General features: G+C 36.2%; 3 protein-coding genes across 3 annotated transcripts; 2 read left to right on the top strand and 1 right to left on the bottom strand.

The window, feature by feature from the left end:
• The first annotated feature begins 657 nt into the window (after window positions 1-657).
• Window positions 658-1854, top strand: LOC107196949 (C-C motif chemokine 24-like). The gene is made up of 4 exons (XM_015601398.3): window positions 658-767; window positions 919-1030; window positions 1193-1273; window positions 1390-1854. The coding sequence occupies exons 1-4, from the start codon at window positions 692-694 to the stop codon at window positions 1499-1501; spliced, it is 381 nt and encodes a 126-aa protein (XP_015456884.2). The 5' UTR covers window positions 658-691; the 3' UTR covers window positions 1502-1854.
• Window positions 1855-7243: 5389 nt separating this feature from the next.
• On the top strand, window positions 7244-8384 carry LOC111191769 (C-C motif chemokine 5-like). The gene is made up of 4 exons (XM_022667656.2): window positions 7244-7369; window positions 7523-7634; window positions 7786-7866; window positions 7988-8384. The coding sequence occupies exons 1-4, from the start codon at window positions 7294-7296 to the stop codon at window positions 8070-8072; spliced, it is 354 nt and encodes a 117-aa protein (XP_022523377.1). The 5' UTR covers window positions 7244-7293; the 3' UTR covers window positions 8073-8384.
• A 3066-nt stretch (window positions 8385-11450) lies between these two features.
• On the bottom strand, window positions 11451-12608 carry LOC111191773 (C-C motif chemokine 5-like). The gene is made up of 4 exons (XM_049463175.1): window positions 12466-12608; window positions 12201-12312; window positions 11969-12049; window positions 11451-11847 (listed from the first exon to the last, which is right to left on the bottom strand). Exons 1-4 carry the CDS (start codon window positions 12539-12541, stop codon window positions 11763-11765), a joined length of 354 nt encoding a protein of 117 aa, XP_049319132.1. The 5' UTR covers window positions 12542-12608; the 3' UTR covers window positions 11451-11762.
• Between the last annotated feature and the right edge of the window lie 5049 nt (window positions 12609-17657).

Raw genomic sequence — 17657 nt, 5'->3', positions numbered from 1 at the left:
CTGAGTAGAATAAATAATAGTAATAAATAGTTTGCATACTGAAAAACTTACTTTAGGCTCTTACTTGCTAATTGCTGACAACAAGTTACTGTAAATTTCTTACTGTTCTTATTACAGTGTAACAACTGACAACAATCAGTCAGTCCATTTTTAGATTTTTTGATCTTTAGATGTAAGCGTTTCCTGTAGTCAGTAATAATGTGAAGTCTACAGTCCGGTGTTGTAACTTCCAGTTCGAGGAAACACTAATGTTTCCACAGTGAAACTTCAAGCTGTAAGTTCACCTCATTTAAGAAACGATTCCTTTTGGACTTGCATTAAGGAATTAAGGAAACGAATTTGGAAAGAGAAAAATAAGTAAATGACATTAACTGTTAAAATTTGAATTAATTTTTCTCACCTTATCATATAATGTAGATTATACAATGTGATTCACTGGGCAGTGTCAGTGATCCACAGCCCCTCAGTCACTGTCAGTTTCAGCTTAAGTTTTGTGCTTGGTCATGAACAATGAGCTCATTTCCAGTGCAAAGCTGGAAAATACCCAGCTCAACCATTTATGGTGACCGGGCAGAAAAAAATGTAGGTGGTCTTCACGCTATGCAGTTCCTCTTTTGTTGCTACTTAAGGCCTGCCTTCATCCTTCGCTTATCAGTCGCTTCAACCGACGAGGTAGAGATCAGACGAGAACATGCAGATCAGTGCAGCAGTCATGAGGAGCCTGGCCATGGTAGCAATCATTGCTTTATCCATCTACACTCCAACAGGTAGAGTACTTTAATCTGTTTTATTTGTTAATTGATATACTGACATTGATCAGTCTATACACAAATGACAGTTGTTCAACCAGGGCTGAAATTATGTATTATTAAATAATGAAAAGAAGCTTACCGTGTTGTTGGTTTTGGTTTGACGTAGGCGCTGAGAAAGTCAGTCCATGCTGTGTCGCTGTCTCAAGATCCAGGGTTGTGGAGCCCATCCTAGACTTCAAGCTTCAGAAGAAGGACGCTCCATGCGTTGGCGCTATCATGTAAGGACCATTTCTGCCAAACAATGAGCTTTCACTGCACATCTCAAGCTATAAATACAATGTTACATACAGTACATCATCTTTAAGAAATACAATATACAGAATATACAGTATGTAAAGAGTCAGTCAGTGTATTGATGGCTTTTAATCTGCTTTTATCAGCTTTGTGACGGCAAAGAAACAGTACTGCATTGATCCAAGACAGTCCTGGGCACAAAAGACAGTTAAAGATATGGTGCAGAGGTGAGTTCAACATTTATATTCCAAATAAAAATAAATGCGGCATTTTGTAAAATCACCTTTTCATCATACACAATCAACTCTTGATTAACATTGTGTTTTTACTTATTTCTTTATAGCAGGAAAAACGCAACTGTGACTCCAACTTCATTGTCTCCTCGCCTGACATCCACCGTGCCACAGAACTCCACCAACAGCAATTCAATCCTCAAAAGAATTTTATTAAGATAGACTTCTCATCCTATTCCTATTTCTATTCCCTTTTAAGAAGTGCTTCCCATCTCTAAAACTCTAAACCCAAGTTTCATCCAGTTCTGTATCTGTTGCAATACTACTCATTTAATATATATATGTGTCAAATGTTAAAAATGGAGTAATTTATGCTTTCCTTTTATTTATTGTTTGTATGCAAATGCTGTTTGGCCTGTAAAGCAATGTGTATTTATTAGAACATTATAGAACAAATGTTATTTTATATTTATAACCTTTAAAATGTGCTATGTATCTACCCTAATTTATTTAACTGTGCTGAAAATGTTGAAAAATGTCTATTGAAAGACAATAAATCAATCTTATTAACTTAATTATTGAGTGTTTACTGATCCTTAATGAGTGGTGGATAAAAAAAAAACTCAAATTGTGGTGTGTCTAGCCTTGTTAAAGAAAAGTGCATTTAAGTATATTTTTTGAAAGTTTACATAACATGGAAAAGTACATACTTTTAGCATTAAAATTTATACATACTTAAACACATGTAATAAATGTACTATTCTGGAACAACATGGGGCAACTTAAGTATATTTCAATTGTCATTAAGCTATAATTAAATACAAGTATGTGTTTCTTAAACATAATTTTTCAATACACTTGAAGTATCTTGCAAATGTACTACTTTGTGTATTGATGCACATATTGTGTATACCTTAATGCTAATGGAAAAAAAAAACACACACACACACTAAAGTGAACTATTAGCAGTATTTGATGACACTACATATATTTTCTATTAACACAATGATTAATTCAAATCATATTGCTTAAACTATTACAAACACACAAACTATTATATACAGACAGATAGTGAGATAATAAAATAAAGCTGTAGGGCGTATATTTTTATTTATTTTTATATTAAACATTTCTCCCATATTAACTGTGGCAGCATTATCTGATACACATACAGACAGTACTTAATATAAACACACATACTGACCAATGGCAGCAGAGCTACCCTTGTGAAAAGGAAGTATACTTAAGAGCATTAAAAGTGTCTTAAAATTCGGTAAATAATACTAAAAGTATTGGCTAACAGTTAGCTGGCGATGCTAACTGTTTTTTGAGCTGAATTAATCGCTGTTTTATTAGCAAAATGATGTGACTGTGCTGGCTAGATAATGTAACTTCTGCTGGTTCATATGATATGTGTACTGTATCTTGTACATTACTGTGGTTCTCAGTTATTAATGTCAGAACAGAATGAATGTCAGAATTAAAAAAAAAAAATTATATTACTGTTATTGAAATATTTTATAGTGAAAAATATCAATATTGAATGATATATCATACAGCCCTAGGATGGAGTTTAGACATATCTAAGGCCAAGTCTTGCACACTGTTACATTTCCAGGCTTTTAAACCTGAGGTTACAGTCAATCTGGAAGATGGAGGGACTTTACTGTCACTTTGTGTTTGGTGGACTGCTATCTTCATAGATTGGAAACTTTTATTATTATTAATATTAATTATTATTATTACAATTATAAAATTATGATTGCCGTTTGATTGTATTATTTTTTTTCATTTTCTTTTTCTTTTTTTATTTTTTATTTATTTTTACAGATTATGAGCACTTTGAATACATACTCATGCCATCAGGGGGTGCTGCAGCTCCCATACTTCCCATGTTTATGGTGTTCACTCTCTCTGCCCACTCTATTCTCATAGCTGCTCCATTTTGTAGATGTGAAACCAGAGACAGAATCAAGTTTTTTATATAACATACTTGTTTAAAATGAATAAAATGAACTCAAATAATCATAATAAGTCAGAAGAACAAATAAAGTAAATTATTATTAAAATCCTATACAGCTCCCAGCTGGACCAGAACCTTCATTTGTCTCCAGCTTTATTTCTGCTTGGAAAGGGTTCTGCTCTTAATATTAATATGCAGGAAAAAAAGTGTTAATGGCTTCTAGTACATCTTATCATTCAGGATTAATCAGGGTTACTTTTGAAATCTTTTTCCTGGACGTTCTCATACTGGAATGAGTCACTGCCAAGATTGCATCATGTAAGGGCGCCACTGTTCAACAGGGGTCTGATGCTATAGAAAAGATTTGTCTAATCAGTCATAAAGATGTGTGGAGAGCAAAATTGTATTTTCTTTTATTTTATAATTTCTTTTTATTTTATTATACATTTGTAATATAGATTTAATTGCTATACACTTTGTACCATACTGAACTATTCTGCTACTTTCATACTATCTATAGAACTTGTAGCTTGTTTTAGCTATCTGTATTTAATTAGATTATTATTGTCACCCCTATTTTTACCATTTGTTTCAGACTTCAGTAAATGTTTGAAAGATAATAAACTAAATACTGTATTCACAAAAAATAGCCTGTAGAACAGTTTTTTCATTGTTTAAACTTGATTTAAAGTATAGGCTATACTAAAAAGCATTGGTTAGTACAGCATATACAACCGATCATTGTCAGTCACATGTGTTTACTACTTGTAACATCATATAGCGCCCTGTTTAAGGTAGTGTTAGTGTGAGCAGTACAGTGAAAGTAGTAGAAACAAACTAACTTTTTAATCTTTGGAGAGTTTAAAGCAATAAAACTGGAGAAACATACATCAGTTGTGGAAATAGCGCTTCCAGATGAGATAAGCAAGGAGGCCAGAGACTCTACTTTGTATTATTTAGCATCTATTAACATCTCTGATAAATACAACCTGGCTATAACTAGCTGCAATGCTACTTTTTCTGCATCCAGTCTCATAACATTCCCTGGATATTACTGGTATTATTTTATTTTCAGCATGAGTATGTACACTTGTGAAACTTGTGAAAACCAGCAGACGTTTTTCCACTTTAGCTGAAAGACTAAAAATAAAACAGTCTGACTGTATTAGCAGTAAAGCTAAGCTTCTCTAATCAGTGAAACTTGTGATTAGCAATGCAATTTTTTTAGTTTAGTTTTTTAATTTTTGTACATATGGATATGTGTGGATATGTGTGGACAAGCCTGAACAAATACTTTGGGCCCTGTCACCCCGTCAACAGTCTATTTTCACGCCTTGCGCACTCACCTTTAAAATAGCGCCAGAGTTTATGAATATATCTACGTTGATGGGTGTGGTGGTCTGGAAGTGAGATGTGTTCAGGTAAATCTCTGGTGTGTTGCTACCTTTGCGGCGGAAAACACGGGTGTGCTACTGACCAATTTAAACAGATTTAAACAGTGACAACAGTGACAACCTCAGGATCACTTATGTCCCAGACTGACGGAGTTTCTGAAGTCAGCTCTTCTCCATCACCCACCACAGATCAGCTGCCCATCATCCATCTTACTCTCCACTACGGATTACATCCAAGCTTAAATGAACTCTATCTGCTTCCATTACTGGTGCTGCTATACTCTTGAATACATAAGCCATATGTGGATGTATAAAATACATTTTAAAATTTATTTAAAAGCTGTTCGACCAGTGGTAGGATGGTCCTCTCCTTATATGTGAGTCTTGGTCCTTCCAAGTTTCTTCCTCCTCCTGCAGCTCTCAGGGAGTTTTTCCTTGCCTCCGCTCTCACTGGGGGTTCTGTATTCTGTATTTTTTATGTTTAATATTTTGCCTGATTCTTTGTCCTGTGATCATGTTTCTGTAAAGCTGCTTTATGACAACATCAGTTGTAAAAAGCCCTATACAAATAAGTTTGATTTGATTTGATTTAAAGAGTCAATAATCATCCATCCATGCCTTTCTTAGCCATGCAGGTGCACCATCCACGTGGCATGTGCTCAAGGCATGCTTTTTGCATCCTGACTTCACCAAAGACACACTGACACACTTTACATCAGGCTGTGTGATGCGCGGTTGATAGCTCACCTATAAAATGCTAAAATAGGCCCCCATGTCTTTGGTGACTGTAACTTGTACAAAGCCCTGCATGTCTGTGTCCACTATTTTGATGACATTTAATTCTAAGAACAGGTTTTAGATGCAAAATCTTACTAAAAATTAAAACTGATAAATAATCAGTGTGAAAATTACAAAAAAAACTCTTAACAAGTACAGCCAAAACTAGACAGCATACAGATTTATCCAGGCCATATTTGCTCGTTTCTGCTGCTTTTCCCTGGTGTCTGTGTACTAGCCTGGCTAATCCAAAACAATGCATGGGTGCAATGTTAGTGTTAGCATTAGCTACTTTAGAAAAATCAGCCCACATTAGAGCACCATTATAAGAAAAATTAAGAAAAAGAACTAAAATAAGGCAATATAAGATACTGCAGTACAGCCTGACTGCAGAATAATTTCAGCATGGCACTAAACACGAAAAAACCCTCACCGTGACATCACCTGTCAATTTCACCTAGTTTGGTTAAAGCAATTGTTTGGCATGCTTTTCTTAGATAAAATCAACTAATTGGATTATACAGTGTAGTAACATTTGTAGATGTATTCTTTCTAAATATTTTACATCAGAAACACTTCCCATACATGCACTGCAGTTTCGCAATTGTACATTCAATGGAATTCACAGAAACCAGTTGATGCAACATCACGAATAGCCTGGGTCAAGGTCAGGCTGCTTTAAGCAGTTGTGGGACTTTTCTACTTTCTTACTTTCTTACTTCCTGATTCCCCATGCCATGCCCATTGAACTCATTTCTCCTGCTACACACTGCTTAGTGTAATTTAGGAGGAGAAGAAACTTAAAAAATAGAAGAAAAAAAATCTGTTAAATACAATACGTTGATTTTTAAAAAACTTAAAATGTCATAAAAAAGCACTTATTTTGTATCCTGAGCTACTGCACTGAAAACCCTAATAAGTTAAGTCTAATCATTTAAGGTTATTCATTGCCTCAAATGAATTAAGTTAACTCTTTTTTAAATATTTTTTTAGTCATTTCCAATACTGTATGGTGTTGAACAAACATTCAACTTTAAATTCAACAGACAAACCACAAGTACTCGACACGCAAAATGGGGTGTACCTGAAACTTTCTTTAGTTAAAGTAACAACCAGTCTTATTTTATTTGTGTAAGTTTATTGCAATGATTACATTAAGTTCTTTTCACTGAACATGCATGCATATTGTAGTTGTTTTTACAGGCAAAAATCCTACATTAATTCTACAATCTAAACAAACAATGACATTAAAGTTAAGTGAACATAGACTCTTAATAGGATGCAGTAGACAAAACAAGCTTACACTAGTAGTCTTTTATCAAAGTCTTTAATCACCATAAACTAGCTATTGTATTGCAAACATTATAGAGAGCACAGCCAACACAGATTTACTGCAGCCCAGAAGAGGATGCTTGTTCTTAAAGCCTACAACACAGAGGCCATGCCCACAAATGTTAAACTAACTCAAAATAGTTGAGTAATGTTTATACATATATAATTTTAAAACAACGTATGGGTTTACAGTGTGTCTGATGAAATATCTAGGCTTCCACTGGGAAATGGCGAGCTGTAACAGTTTGTTAATGACAGGGTTGTGAGTTTGATACCTGAGTTCAACAAGCTACATTTTTTTATTTCGGAAATAAATGATGAGCTCACTCACTTCCATCCCCGAAACTGGAAAATGTCCAGCTGAACCATATATGGCGACCGGTAGCCGAAAAAAAAGGAAAACTGCTGACCTTAACATGTGCTATTAGGAAACAGTGTAAGTCGTGTCTTCACACTTCCGCTTTTTTGCTACTTAAGATTGAGGTTTTTGCACTTTGCTATTCAGTCACTTTGCTGTTCTGTCTGGAACGAAAAGATCAGGAGAGAAAATGCAGATCAACGCAGCTGTAATGAGGAGCCTGGCCATCATGGCAGTCATTGCTTTTACCGTCTGCACTGCTTCAGGTAGAGTATCTTAAACTCTTTCACTTATTAATAGCTACATTAGTCATTGTTTGGTCTAGAAATCTAGAAATATTGAACAAATTGAAGGTTTTTATCAGAGCTAATAGAAAATGAAAAGATGCTTCATGTCTTTTTGTTTTTTGTTTAATGCAGAAGAAAAGAAAGTCAGCCCCTGCTGTGTCGCTGTCTCAAGAGCCGCGGTGGACGAGCCCATCATAGACTTCAAGTTTCAGGCGAAGAGCCTTCCATGCGTTAGAGCTATCATGTAAGGAATATTTCTGCATACCCTGCATATTTAGAGCTATAAATACAATATTACATACATTATACAATCTTTAAAAATATATAATACACAGAATATACAGTATGTAAATAGTCAGTCAGTGTATTGATGGCTTTACATCTGCTTTTGACAGCTTTGTGACGGCAGAGAAACAGTACTGCATCGATCCAAGACAGTCCTGGGCACGAGAGAAGATTAATGAGCTGGTGCAGAGGTAAGTTCAACATGCACTTTACAAACGAAAATTGTAATCTAAAAAAACAAACTGTAAAATTTGGTGAAATCCCTCTTTATGAACTCCTGATTCACGTGTTCTTTTATCTTTTTCTATTTAGGAGGAAAAATTCAACTATGACTCCAACTTCAGTGTCACCACGCCTGACAGCCACCATTTCACAATACTCAACTGACAGCAATTAAAAGCTCAGAGGAAAGATGAACCAAGTGCTCCCTATCTCTAAAACTCTAAAACCATGCCATGTGGCTGTTTTTAAATTATTCCTTTAAAATGTATGTTTAAAATGTTTACCATGGCATTATTTAAGCTTATATTTTATTATTGTTTGTTGTGCCTTAAAGCAATGTGTATTTATTAAAATGTTCTCAGATGTTATTTTATATTTATGATTGACTTGACTGAAAACTAAAAACTGTCAAATGTATTTTAAACTGTATTTTTTTTTGATGGAGCACATTGTACAATTGAAGTGGAAAGAAAATAAAATCATTGAATCAGAATTATTTTTGTGCTTTTGTTATTATTATTACTATTTTTATTGTGTTATCAAAAAAACACCTCATACACAACTAGACAAGGCAAAACAACCATGTTCACCATATCTGAGCACTGAACTCATCCTAGCAGTCAATGTAACGTAATGTGACAAAAATGAGGACACCACGTTAAATCTTTTAGAATTCACATATATTTAATCAACTAAACTTCATTTGAACAGTATTATTTCAAACCGCCCAACAGCATCTCAATAGGATTAAGATCTGGGCTGTAACTTGGTCATTCCAGAACTTTCCATTTCTTTCTTTTGTTTTTTCCATCTGTTCTTTTTTTAGTTTTTTTTAGGGTCAATGTCATGTTGCATGGTCCACCTGTGCTATAACTTTTTTTTATAAATTTTGAACAGATAGCCTTTTTTCTTTAATTATCCTTTGATACAGTGAATAAATCATAGTAAATTTGAGATGCCAGGCCCTGCTGGTGCAAAGCAACCCCAAACTATGACATTTCTGCCTTCATGTTCAGAGTATGTATGGGTCCTGTGTTCAAATGTTAATTCAATTTTGAATTAATCTGATTAATCTGTACAAAACACATGTAGGAGGAATGATGCTTTCGTTAGTCTGATGAAGTGTTCATTTACTTATCATAAAATGTGAGCATTTCCTATAGTCAATAATGACTAACACTGATGTTTCTACAGTGAAAACTGCAACTTCAGTTCCACTTCAGTTCCACTCAATCATTGGTTTGTGTAAGAATTCCATTTTTCCATCCCTATCATCAAGTACTTTGAATATTCTGTGATTAATGTGACCAGATTTTAGTAGAGTTAGTCAATCCAGAGTAATGCATGGATGCATTGTTCGCTTTATGAACTGTATCCTACCATACAGCTCTGGAAAAAAACAAGAAACCTGAAACCTGAATAAGTTTTTCTGATTTTGCTATTTATAGGTATATAGTTGAGCAAAATTAACATTGTTATTTCATTCTATAAACTACAGGCAACATTTCTCAAAAAATCCAAATAAAAATATTGTCTTTTAGAGCATTTAGTTGCAGAAAATAAGAAAATGCTGAAATAAAAAAAAAAGATGCAGAGCTTTCAGACCTGCTTTTGGATAGCTTTATGCCACTCCTGGTGCAAAAATTCAAGCAGTTCAGCTTGGTTTGATGGCTTGTGATCATCCATCTTCCTCTTGGTTATATTCCAGAGGTTTTCTATGTGAGAGGTTTTCTATGTACACTGTAAAACTTGACAAGTTAAATAAACTCAAACGATTTGAGGAAACTGATTACCTTTAACCATTTAATTTTAATAACTCAAACAATTTGAGCATAAATTATTCTCTAAAATGAGTATGAATAATTCACATAATCTTTGTTATATAGAATTGAGTAAATCAAGTGACTTGTGCTAACCTTGTTCACAGTGTAATTGTTAGTTTATTTAAGTATTTTGGACTTGTGTGCACTAATGTGTAAACCCTAATAAGTTAAGTCTACCCAAATCATTTAGGTAATTTGCTGTCTCAAGTGAATTAAGTTTTTAAAACTATTTTTTTTAGTTAATTTTAACTGTGTGAATGAACAAACATTCATTCTCAAAATTAATTATTCACATAAATTAGCTACAGAGTGAACAGTATTGAGAGCACAGCCAATAGAGGGTTACTGTGCCAGCTCAGAAAAATGATGCTGCTTGTTCTTACAGCCTAAAACAACACAGAGGCCAAATAGTTATTATTATATATTATGATATATGAGCTACAAGTTTACCTATAAGGTAGCCCACACTGAAAAAAATAAATCTGAGCGTTAGTAAATGTAACGTAATTAAATCTGTGTTATTAACAACAAAAAAATATGTTTCTACCTTTACATAAATATATCTAGTTTTTAATTACTCCATATTTGTTCAAAATACAAGACATTGTGTATTTTTTCCTTAATATAATGTATTTATGTAATCCCAACAAATCTTTTTAGGTATACCTGCACAACAAACAAAAATCTTGTTATATTTACTAGGGTTAAACTCATCATTTTTTAGTGATCTCTTATTTTTTCTAGAGCTGTATACTTGTTTTAACACTGGTCTACAACTAAGAAACCTGGGTGGCACGGTGACTTAGTGGTTAGCACATTTGCTTTTTGCACTGAATCGGTTACTCTAAATTGCCCTGCTGTGCGAAATGTGAGAAAATGTGTATGTCTGTATGCCCAGATATAGATTGGCTCTCTGTCTGGGGTCAGTGCCTTAGTGCTGGGTGCAGTCTATTAAGTAGGGTAGACATAGTTTCGGTTGAAAGTACACTGTGTGTGTTGGTAGATTGTAAATGAATGTGTGTACAATGTTATTGCTAAGTGTCCATGTGTGGCTAGAAAGGCACTACATAAGTGTATCATCATCATCCTCATCTTCTAATCAGAAAAATGACAAAAAACTGTATCCTCTCCATATTAGGTCAACACAGTCTATTGTAGTGTATTTTTGCATTCTGTCCAAAGTGCATCTCTCTGGAAAATTAAATGGTTAAAGGTAATCAGTTTCCTCAAATCGTTTGAGTTTATTTAACTTGTCAAGTTTTACAGTGTACATAGAAAACCTCTCACATAGAAAACCTCTGGAATATAACCAAGAGGAAGATGGATGATCACAAGCCATCAAACCAAGCTGAACTGCTTGAATTTTTGCACCAGGAGTGGCATAAAGCTATCCAAAAGCAGGTCTGAAAGCTCTGCATCTTTTTTTTATTTCAGCATTTTCTTATTTTCTGCAACTAAATGCTCTAGAAGACAATATTTTTATTTGGATTTTTTGAGAAATGTTGCCTGTAGTTTATAGAATGAAATAACAATGTTAATTTTGCTCAACTATATACCTATAAATAGCAAAATCAGAAAAACGTATTCAGATTCAGGTTTCAGGTTTCTTGTTTTTTTCCAGAGCTGTATGGTAGGATACAGTTCATAAAGCGAACAATGCATCCATGCATTACTCTGGATTGACTAACTCTACTAAAATCTGGTCACATTAATCACACACATAATTCTGATTCAATGATTTTATTTTCTTTCCACTTCAATTGTACAATGTGCTCCATCAAAAAAAAATACAGTTTAAAATACATTTGACAGTTTTTAGTTTTCAGTCAAGTCAATCATAAATATAAAATAACATCTGAGAACATTTTAATAAATACACATTGCTTTAAGGCACAACAAACAATAATAAAATATAAGCTTAAATAATGCCATGGTAAACATTTTAAACATACATTTTAAAGGAATAATTTAAAAACAGCCACATGGCATGGTTTTAGAGTTTTAGAGATAGGGAGCACTTGGTTCATCTTTCCTCTGAGCTTTTAATTGCTGTCAGTTGAGTATTGTGAAATGGTGGCTGTCAGGCGTGGTGACACTGAAGTTGGAGTCATAGTTGAATTTTTCCTCCTAAATAGAAAAAGATAAAAGAACACGTGAATCAGGAGTTCATAAAGAGGGATTTCACCAAATTTTACAGTTTGTTTTTTTAGATTACAATTTTCGTTTGTAAAGTGCATGTTGAACTTACCTCTGCACCAGCTCATTAATCTTCTCTCGTGCCCAGGACTGTCTTGGATCGATGCAGTACTGTTTCTCTGCCGTCACAAAGCTGTCAAAAGCAGATGTAAAGCCATCAATACACTGACTGACTATTTACATACTGTATATTCTGTGTATTATATATTTTTAAAGATTGTATAATGTATGTAATATTGTATTTATAGCTCTAAATATGCAGGGTATGCAGAAATATTCCTTACATGATAGCTCTAACGCATGGAAGGCTCTTCGCCTGAAACTTGAAGTCTATGATGGGCTCGTCCACCGCGGCTCTTGAGACAGCGACACAGCAGGGGCTGACTTTCTTTTCTTCTGCATTAAACAAAAAACAAAAAGACATGAAGCATCTTTTCATTTTCTATTAGCTCTGATAAAAACCTTCAATTTGTTCAATATTTCTAGATTTCTAGACCAAACAATGACTAATGTAGCTATTAATAAGTGAAAGAGTTTAAGATACTCTACCTGAAGCAGTGCAGACGGTAAAAGCAATGACTGCCATGATGGCCAGGCTCCTCATTACAGCTGCGTTGATCTGCATTTTCTCTCCTGATCTTTTCGTTCCAGACAGAACAGCAAAGTGACTGAATAGCAAAGTGCAAAAACCTCAATCTTAAGTAGCAAAAAAGCGGAAGTGTGAAGACACGACTTACACTGTTTCCTAATAGCACATGTTAAGGTCAGCAGTTTTCCTTTTTTTTCGGCTACCGGTCGCCATATATGGTTCAGCTGGACATTTTCCAGTTTCGGGGATGGAAGTGAGTGAGCTCATCATTTATTTCCGAAATAAAAAAATGTAGCTTGTTGAACTCAGGTATCAAACTCACAACCCTGTCATTAACAAACTGTTACAGCTCGCCATTTCCCAGTGGAAGCCTAGATATTTCATCAGACACACTGTAAACCCATACGTTGTTTTAAAATTATATATGTATAAACATTACTCAACTATTTTGAGTTAGTTTAACATTTGTGGGCATGGCCTCTGTGTTGTAGGCTTTAAGAACAAGCATCCTCTTCTGGGCTGCAGTAAATCTGTGTTGGCTGTGCTCTCTATAGTGTTTGCAATACAATAGCTAGTTTATGGTGATTAAAGACTTTGATAAAAGACTACTAGTGTAAGCTTGTTTTGTCTACTGCATCCTATTAAGAGTCTATGTTCACTTAACTTTAATGTCATTGTTTGTTTAGATTGTAGAATTAATGTAGGATTTTTGGCTGTAAAAACAACTACAATATGCATGCATGTTCAGTGAAAAGAACTTTGGACAGAATGTTGTTCCAGACACCAAGCATGTTTGGCCTGGGTGATGTTGACCATCACAGAATCCTCCTGGCAGTCACCCCTGATCTGCTGATTTGAGCCAAACCTGGACCAAGTAGGAGAGTCAGTGCTAAATGCCCTAATCCTAATCTGGTCTAGTGTAAATTTGCTGTCTGGGTACTAATTTTACTTGTTTCTCTTCCAGGAAGCCAATCAGGTGCTTGTGCACTTCCCCACTTCCCCAACCTCACTTACATTCAAGTACACTTTACTCATGATTGGGTATTCACATTTTCACATTCTCTTTTTAGAACTGTCTTCTAACGTATGCATATTTATATTATATTATATTTCTACGTCACATCAGTCACTTCCGTAATCGATGTCATTGCACATTGCACTTTACTCTGTTAATTATTTAATTATTTATGACCATTAGCAACATCTACTGCACTGCTCTGTTTACAGATAGATCCTTACCTTGTATAGTTAGTTTTTTTATGGCCTTATATATTTTCTATTCTTCTGTGTTTTGATTTGTCTGAGTATGTTTCTTATTGTATTGTGTTGTTGCTGCTGGATGCCTAAATTTCCTTCGGGATAAATAAAGTATCTATCTATCTATCTATCTATCTATCTATCTATCTATCTACCTATCTATCTATCTATCTATCTATCTATCTATCTATCTACCTATCTATCTATCTATCTATCTATCTATCTATCTATCTATCTTTTGTCACCAGGGAAAGGACGCACACCAAATCACAAAATAACTTTTTTTGGGTATTTTATTCTGAATTAGTTGTATTTAAAACAACAAAAATAAAAATTAATACACTGTAAAAACCCTAACTAAGAACACAGTACAGTATTTGGTAGTGGCACTAATTACAGAAAATACATAAATAACATTAATACCACCTTAATACCATTAACAGAGCTCTTTTTATATTTGTTTTTAAGCTCACCTCGATTTACTCAGCTTTACTCAACAAGATTTGAGCATTTCTTTAAGAGAACTTGGATAAACAGCTTCTGTAACCCAGAAAAATACAAGGCTTGACCACGAGGAGCACACTACCCCACAGAAACAATGCCATCTGCCCGCATCTGGTTGTGATTCATTCAAAATACATGTTTAGAAAGGCAATATAGGCATCTACTACTGTTATAGGCCACCTAAACCTTATATTGTTCAGTATTTCCTGATTTTTACCTCTTATTTCATTAGGATGGCTCTGGATGGATCCTAAAATGGAGCACCACCATTCACTGCAGCTTGAGCCTCCTTCTCTACCATGCTCTTAGCTCCTCCCTTTCCTCTCTCAGGGTGACAACACTTCTGATTGTGTTTCTTAAAGTTACAGACACACATTTTAAAGGTGTATACTCAATTCACCACCTGGCTACATTCTCCCCTGCTCAGGAGTCAACGTCCTCGGTGACCTCATAAGATTTCTTTACCTCTTTCACAGCTTCTCTGAAAAATGCTGTACCCAAGCTGGATAAAATTTGTGAAACTGTCACTGAGTCAAGAGGGACGGACTCTAATATGGATCTGGGTTCATGATGCAGGTTAGAATGATGTCCTGCATTAGTTCTTTTGCTCCTACGAGGAGTAGGCACAGGTAATGAGTGAACCTCAAGATTGGACCCAGTATCTGATTCCACTGTCTCTGCTTCAGGACCAACCTCAACACTGGTCGGATTTGACTCTGTCCTGTCATAGGAGGGAACAGCATGACGGTCCATTTCTATCTGCAACCTTGGAACTCTCAACTCCTCCAAAACCACACCCTCCTCAATACATTCTGGATCTAACTCAGTGTCATTAACAGTAGTCGTCTCAGATCCTTTTACCATCCTGTTGCTGACATAAGACAGCTCCTAAACCGTGGCTACTCGCATCTGTCTCTACAGTGAAAGGGCAAGTAAAGTCTGCAAACCCGAGCACCGGAGCACTAACCAGCTTCTCCTTTAAAACATCAAAAGAGGTCTGACACTCAGTACTCCATAAGCTCAACAACCGCTCATTTACTCTAGAGGGAGGTCCAACCATTAGACAGTTATTTACCAGATCATGCAGTGGACCAGCTATCTTTGAAAACCCCTGCACAAATCTTCGGTAATAGCTACAGAACCCTAAGAATGAGCGTAAAGCTTTCAGAGTGGTAGGTACTGGCCACTGCTTCACAGCTTCTACCTTATCAGGGTCGGTCGCTATACCTTCTGCGGAGACCTGATGTCCTAGGAATTTTACCTTTTCCTGAAGGAAATGACATTTCTCTATTTTGATTTTGAGACCTGTCTCCTGGAGTCGTCTCAGTACTGTCTCTAATCTCTCAATGTGCTCTGAAAATGTCCTAGAGAAGACTAAAATGTCATCCAAGTATACTAAAATTATTTGAAAAATTAGGTCAGTCATAGTTGCCTGCATCAACCTTTGAAATGTAGCTGGTCCATTTACAACCCCCATCGGCATGCATAAATGTTCATATAACCCATATGGGGTTGTGAATGCAGTCTTGTGCCGGTCACGTTCATGTACTGCCACCTGGTGGTATCCACTAGCCAGGTCTATAGATGAGAAGAACTTTGCACCTCTCAGAGCATCAAAACTTTCGTCTATACGAGGTAAAGGAAATGCGTCTCGCTTAGTTTTTAAGTTTAGCTTACGATAGTCGACGCAGAGTCGTATACTACCATCAGACTTCCTCACTACTACCACAGGTGAAGCATAGGAGCTGGTACTCTCCTGAATCACTCCTTTCCTTAGAAGCTGAGAAATGTGATCTTTGACCTCCTTGTACTGGGTCGGTGGGATACGACGGTATGGAAGGTTCACTGGAGTGTCATCAACTAACACAATCTCATGTTTCACCTTTTCTGTGTAGCCTAGCTCATCATCTCCAACAGCAAACACATCTGAATATTTACCAAGTAAGGCCCTTAACTCTGCTTGTTCTTTTTCAGTGCCACCTATATCCAGCTTACTCAGTATATCAGACACCTTTTGACTCTTTTAAATCCACTGAAACCTGCTCTGTATTGGCTGAAATGTGCTGAAACGTTACTTCACAGTGCTGATTATTGGTAATGCACTGTACAGGTGATAAGACACCTATGCGAGTTCTTGGATTGAGCCACACATCCTCTCTAGAGAGATTAACTACTTGCACTGGAACCTGATGTCTGTGTTCCTTAACCAAAGAAGGCATTACTACAATACCTCCTGGTAATGGTAGTTTACCAGGCTCCAACAACCACAAACCTTGGTTTGGTGACTTGTCTGAGAAACCTCTGACCATGACAGTGACTACTGATTCAGCTGGGACATGTACAAAATCTTTCCCTGCTATTCGAGCCATCTTTGTCTTGTCAACATCACATGTATGCATCTGTTGGAAAACAGTCCTCCAATCTGAGTCTAGCTTTGCATCCAAAGTTCTATCAAATTCAGCCTGAACTAACTGACGACAACGACTGATGATGTTCATGCCTATGATAGCAGGTAGGGATGACTGAGAACTCTCAGGGTTTTTCACGACTAAAAATACACAATCAGGGATTTTAATACCCATGGTATCCATCTCTAACTCCAAATAGCCCAGGTAAGGAATATCTAATCCATTGGCGGCGGTTAATTTAAGCCAGCAAGAGGTCAAAAGCATGTCCCCCTCTTCTCCCCCTAACTGCTGGCGGAAGAACTCTTCTGTAATAGTGCTTACTTGGCTGCCTGTATCCAGCAAACATGAAAGAGGAACATTCCCAATGTTAACATCTATTGTAGGGCAAGTTCCTACCGCACGCTCCAACACCTGACCTTGGCTAAACTTGGCTTTAGGTGAGTCTGTAGTTTGCCCCTGAATTGCCCGACTCACAGCAATCGGGGCCTTTCGTTTCCCTGTGCATCAGTAAAGGCTGGATTTTTAGTATGCCGTTTTTGTGGACAATTTCTGGCAATGTGTCCCTCCTTCTGACACTTCAGACAGATAGGTTTGCCATCATCTGTAAATCTGAGTGGAGCCCTTGCCTTAGAGACGGGTTTGAAAGTGTGAGTTTTCTGAGTGGTCAACTCCATTCCTGCCTGCGTTAGCTCACTAAGCTGCTTTCCCTGCTCAGTAACAACCTGCATGACGTCATCCAAAGTCAATGGTTTGTGTTCACCAACACTTACTACAGCACAGTATGCACCCCTCTCAGAATCAGACACCTTGCTTCTAGTTCTAGATGGTTTTGAATTAGTAGGCTCTTCCATATTCCATAGGCAAGCTTCCTCACGTACTTCTACCATCGAGGAATCAGGTTTGTTTCTAACCCACCTCCTAAGCTCTCTCTTAAGTGCAGGGTCCCGAACTCCCTCGACAAACTGATCTCTCAATACTACCTT

The sequence above is a fragment of the Astyanax mexicanus genome, chromosome 1, assembly GCF_023375975.1.
Source record: "Astyanax mexicanus isolate ESR-SI-001 chromosome 1, AstMex3_surface, whole genome shotgun sequence".
Classification (NCBI taxonomy): domain Eukaryota; kingdom Metazoa; phylum Chordata; class Actinopteri; order Characiformes; family Acestrorhamphidae; genus Astyanax; species Astyanax mexicanus.
Note: the sequence above shows the minus strand (reverse complement) of the source record. Positions and strands in the feature narration are given on the sequence as shown.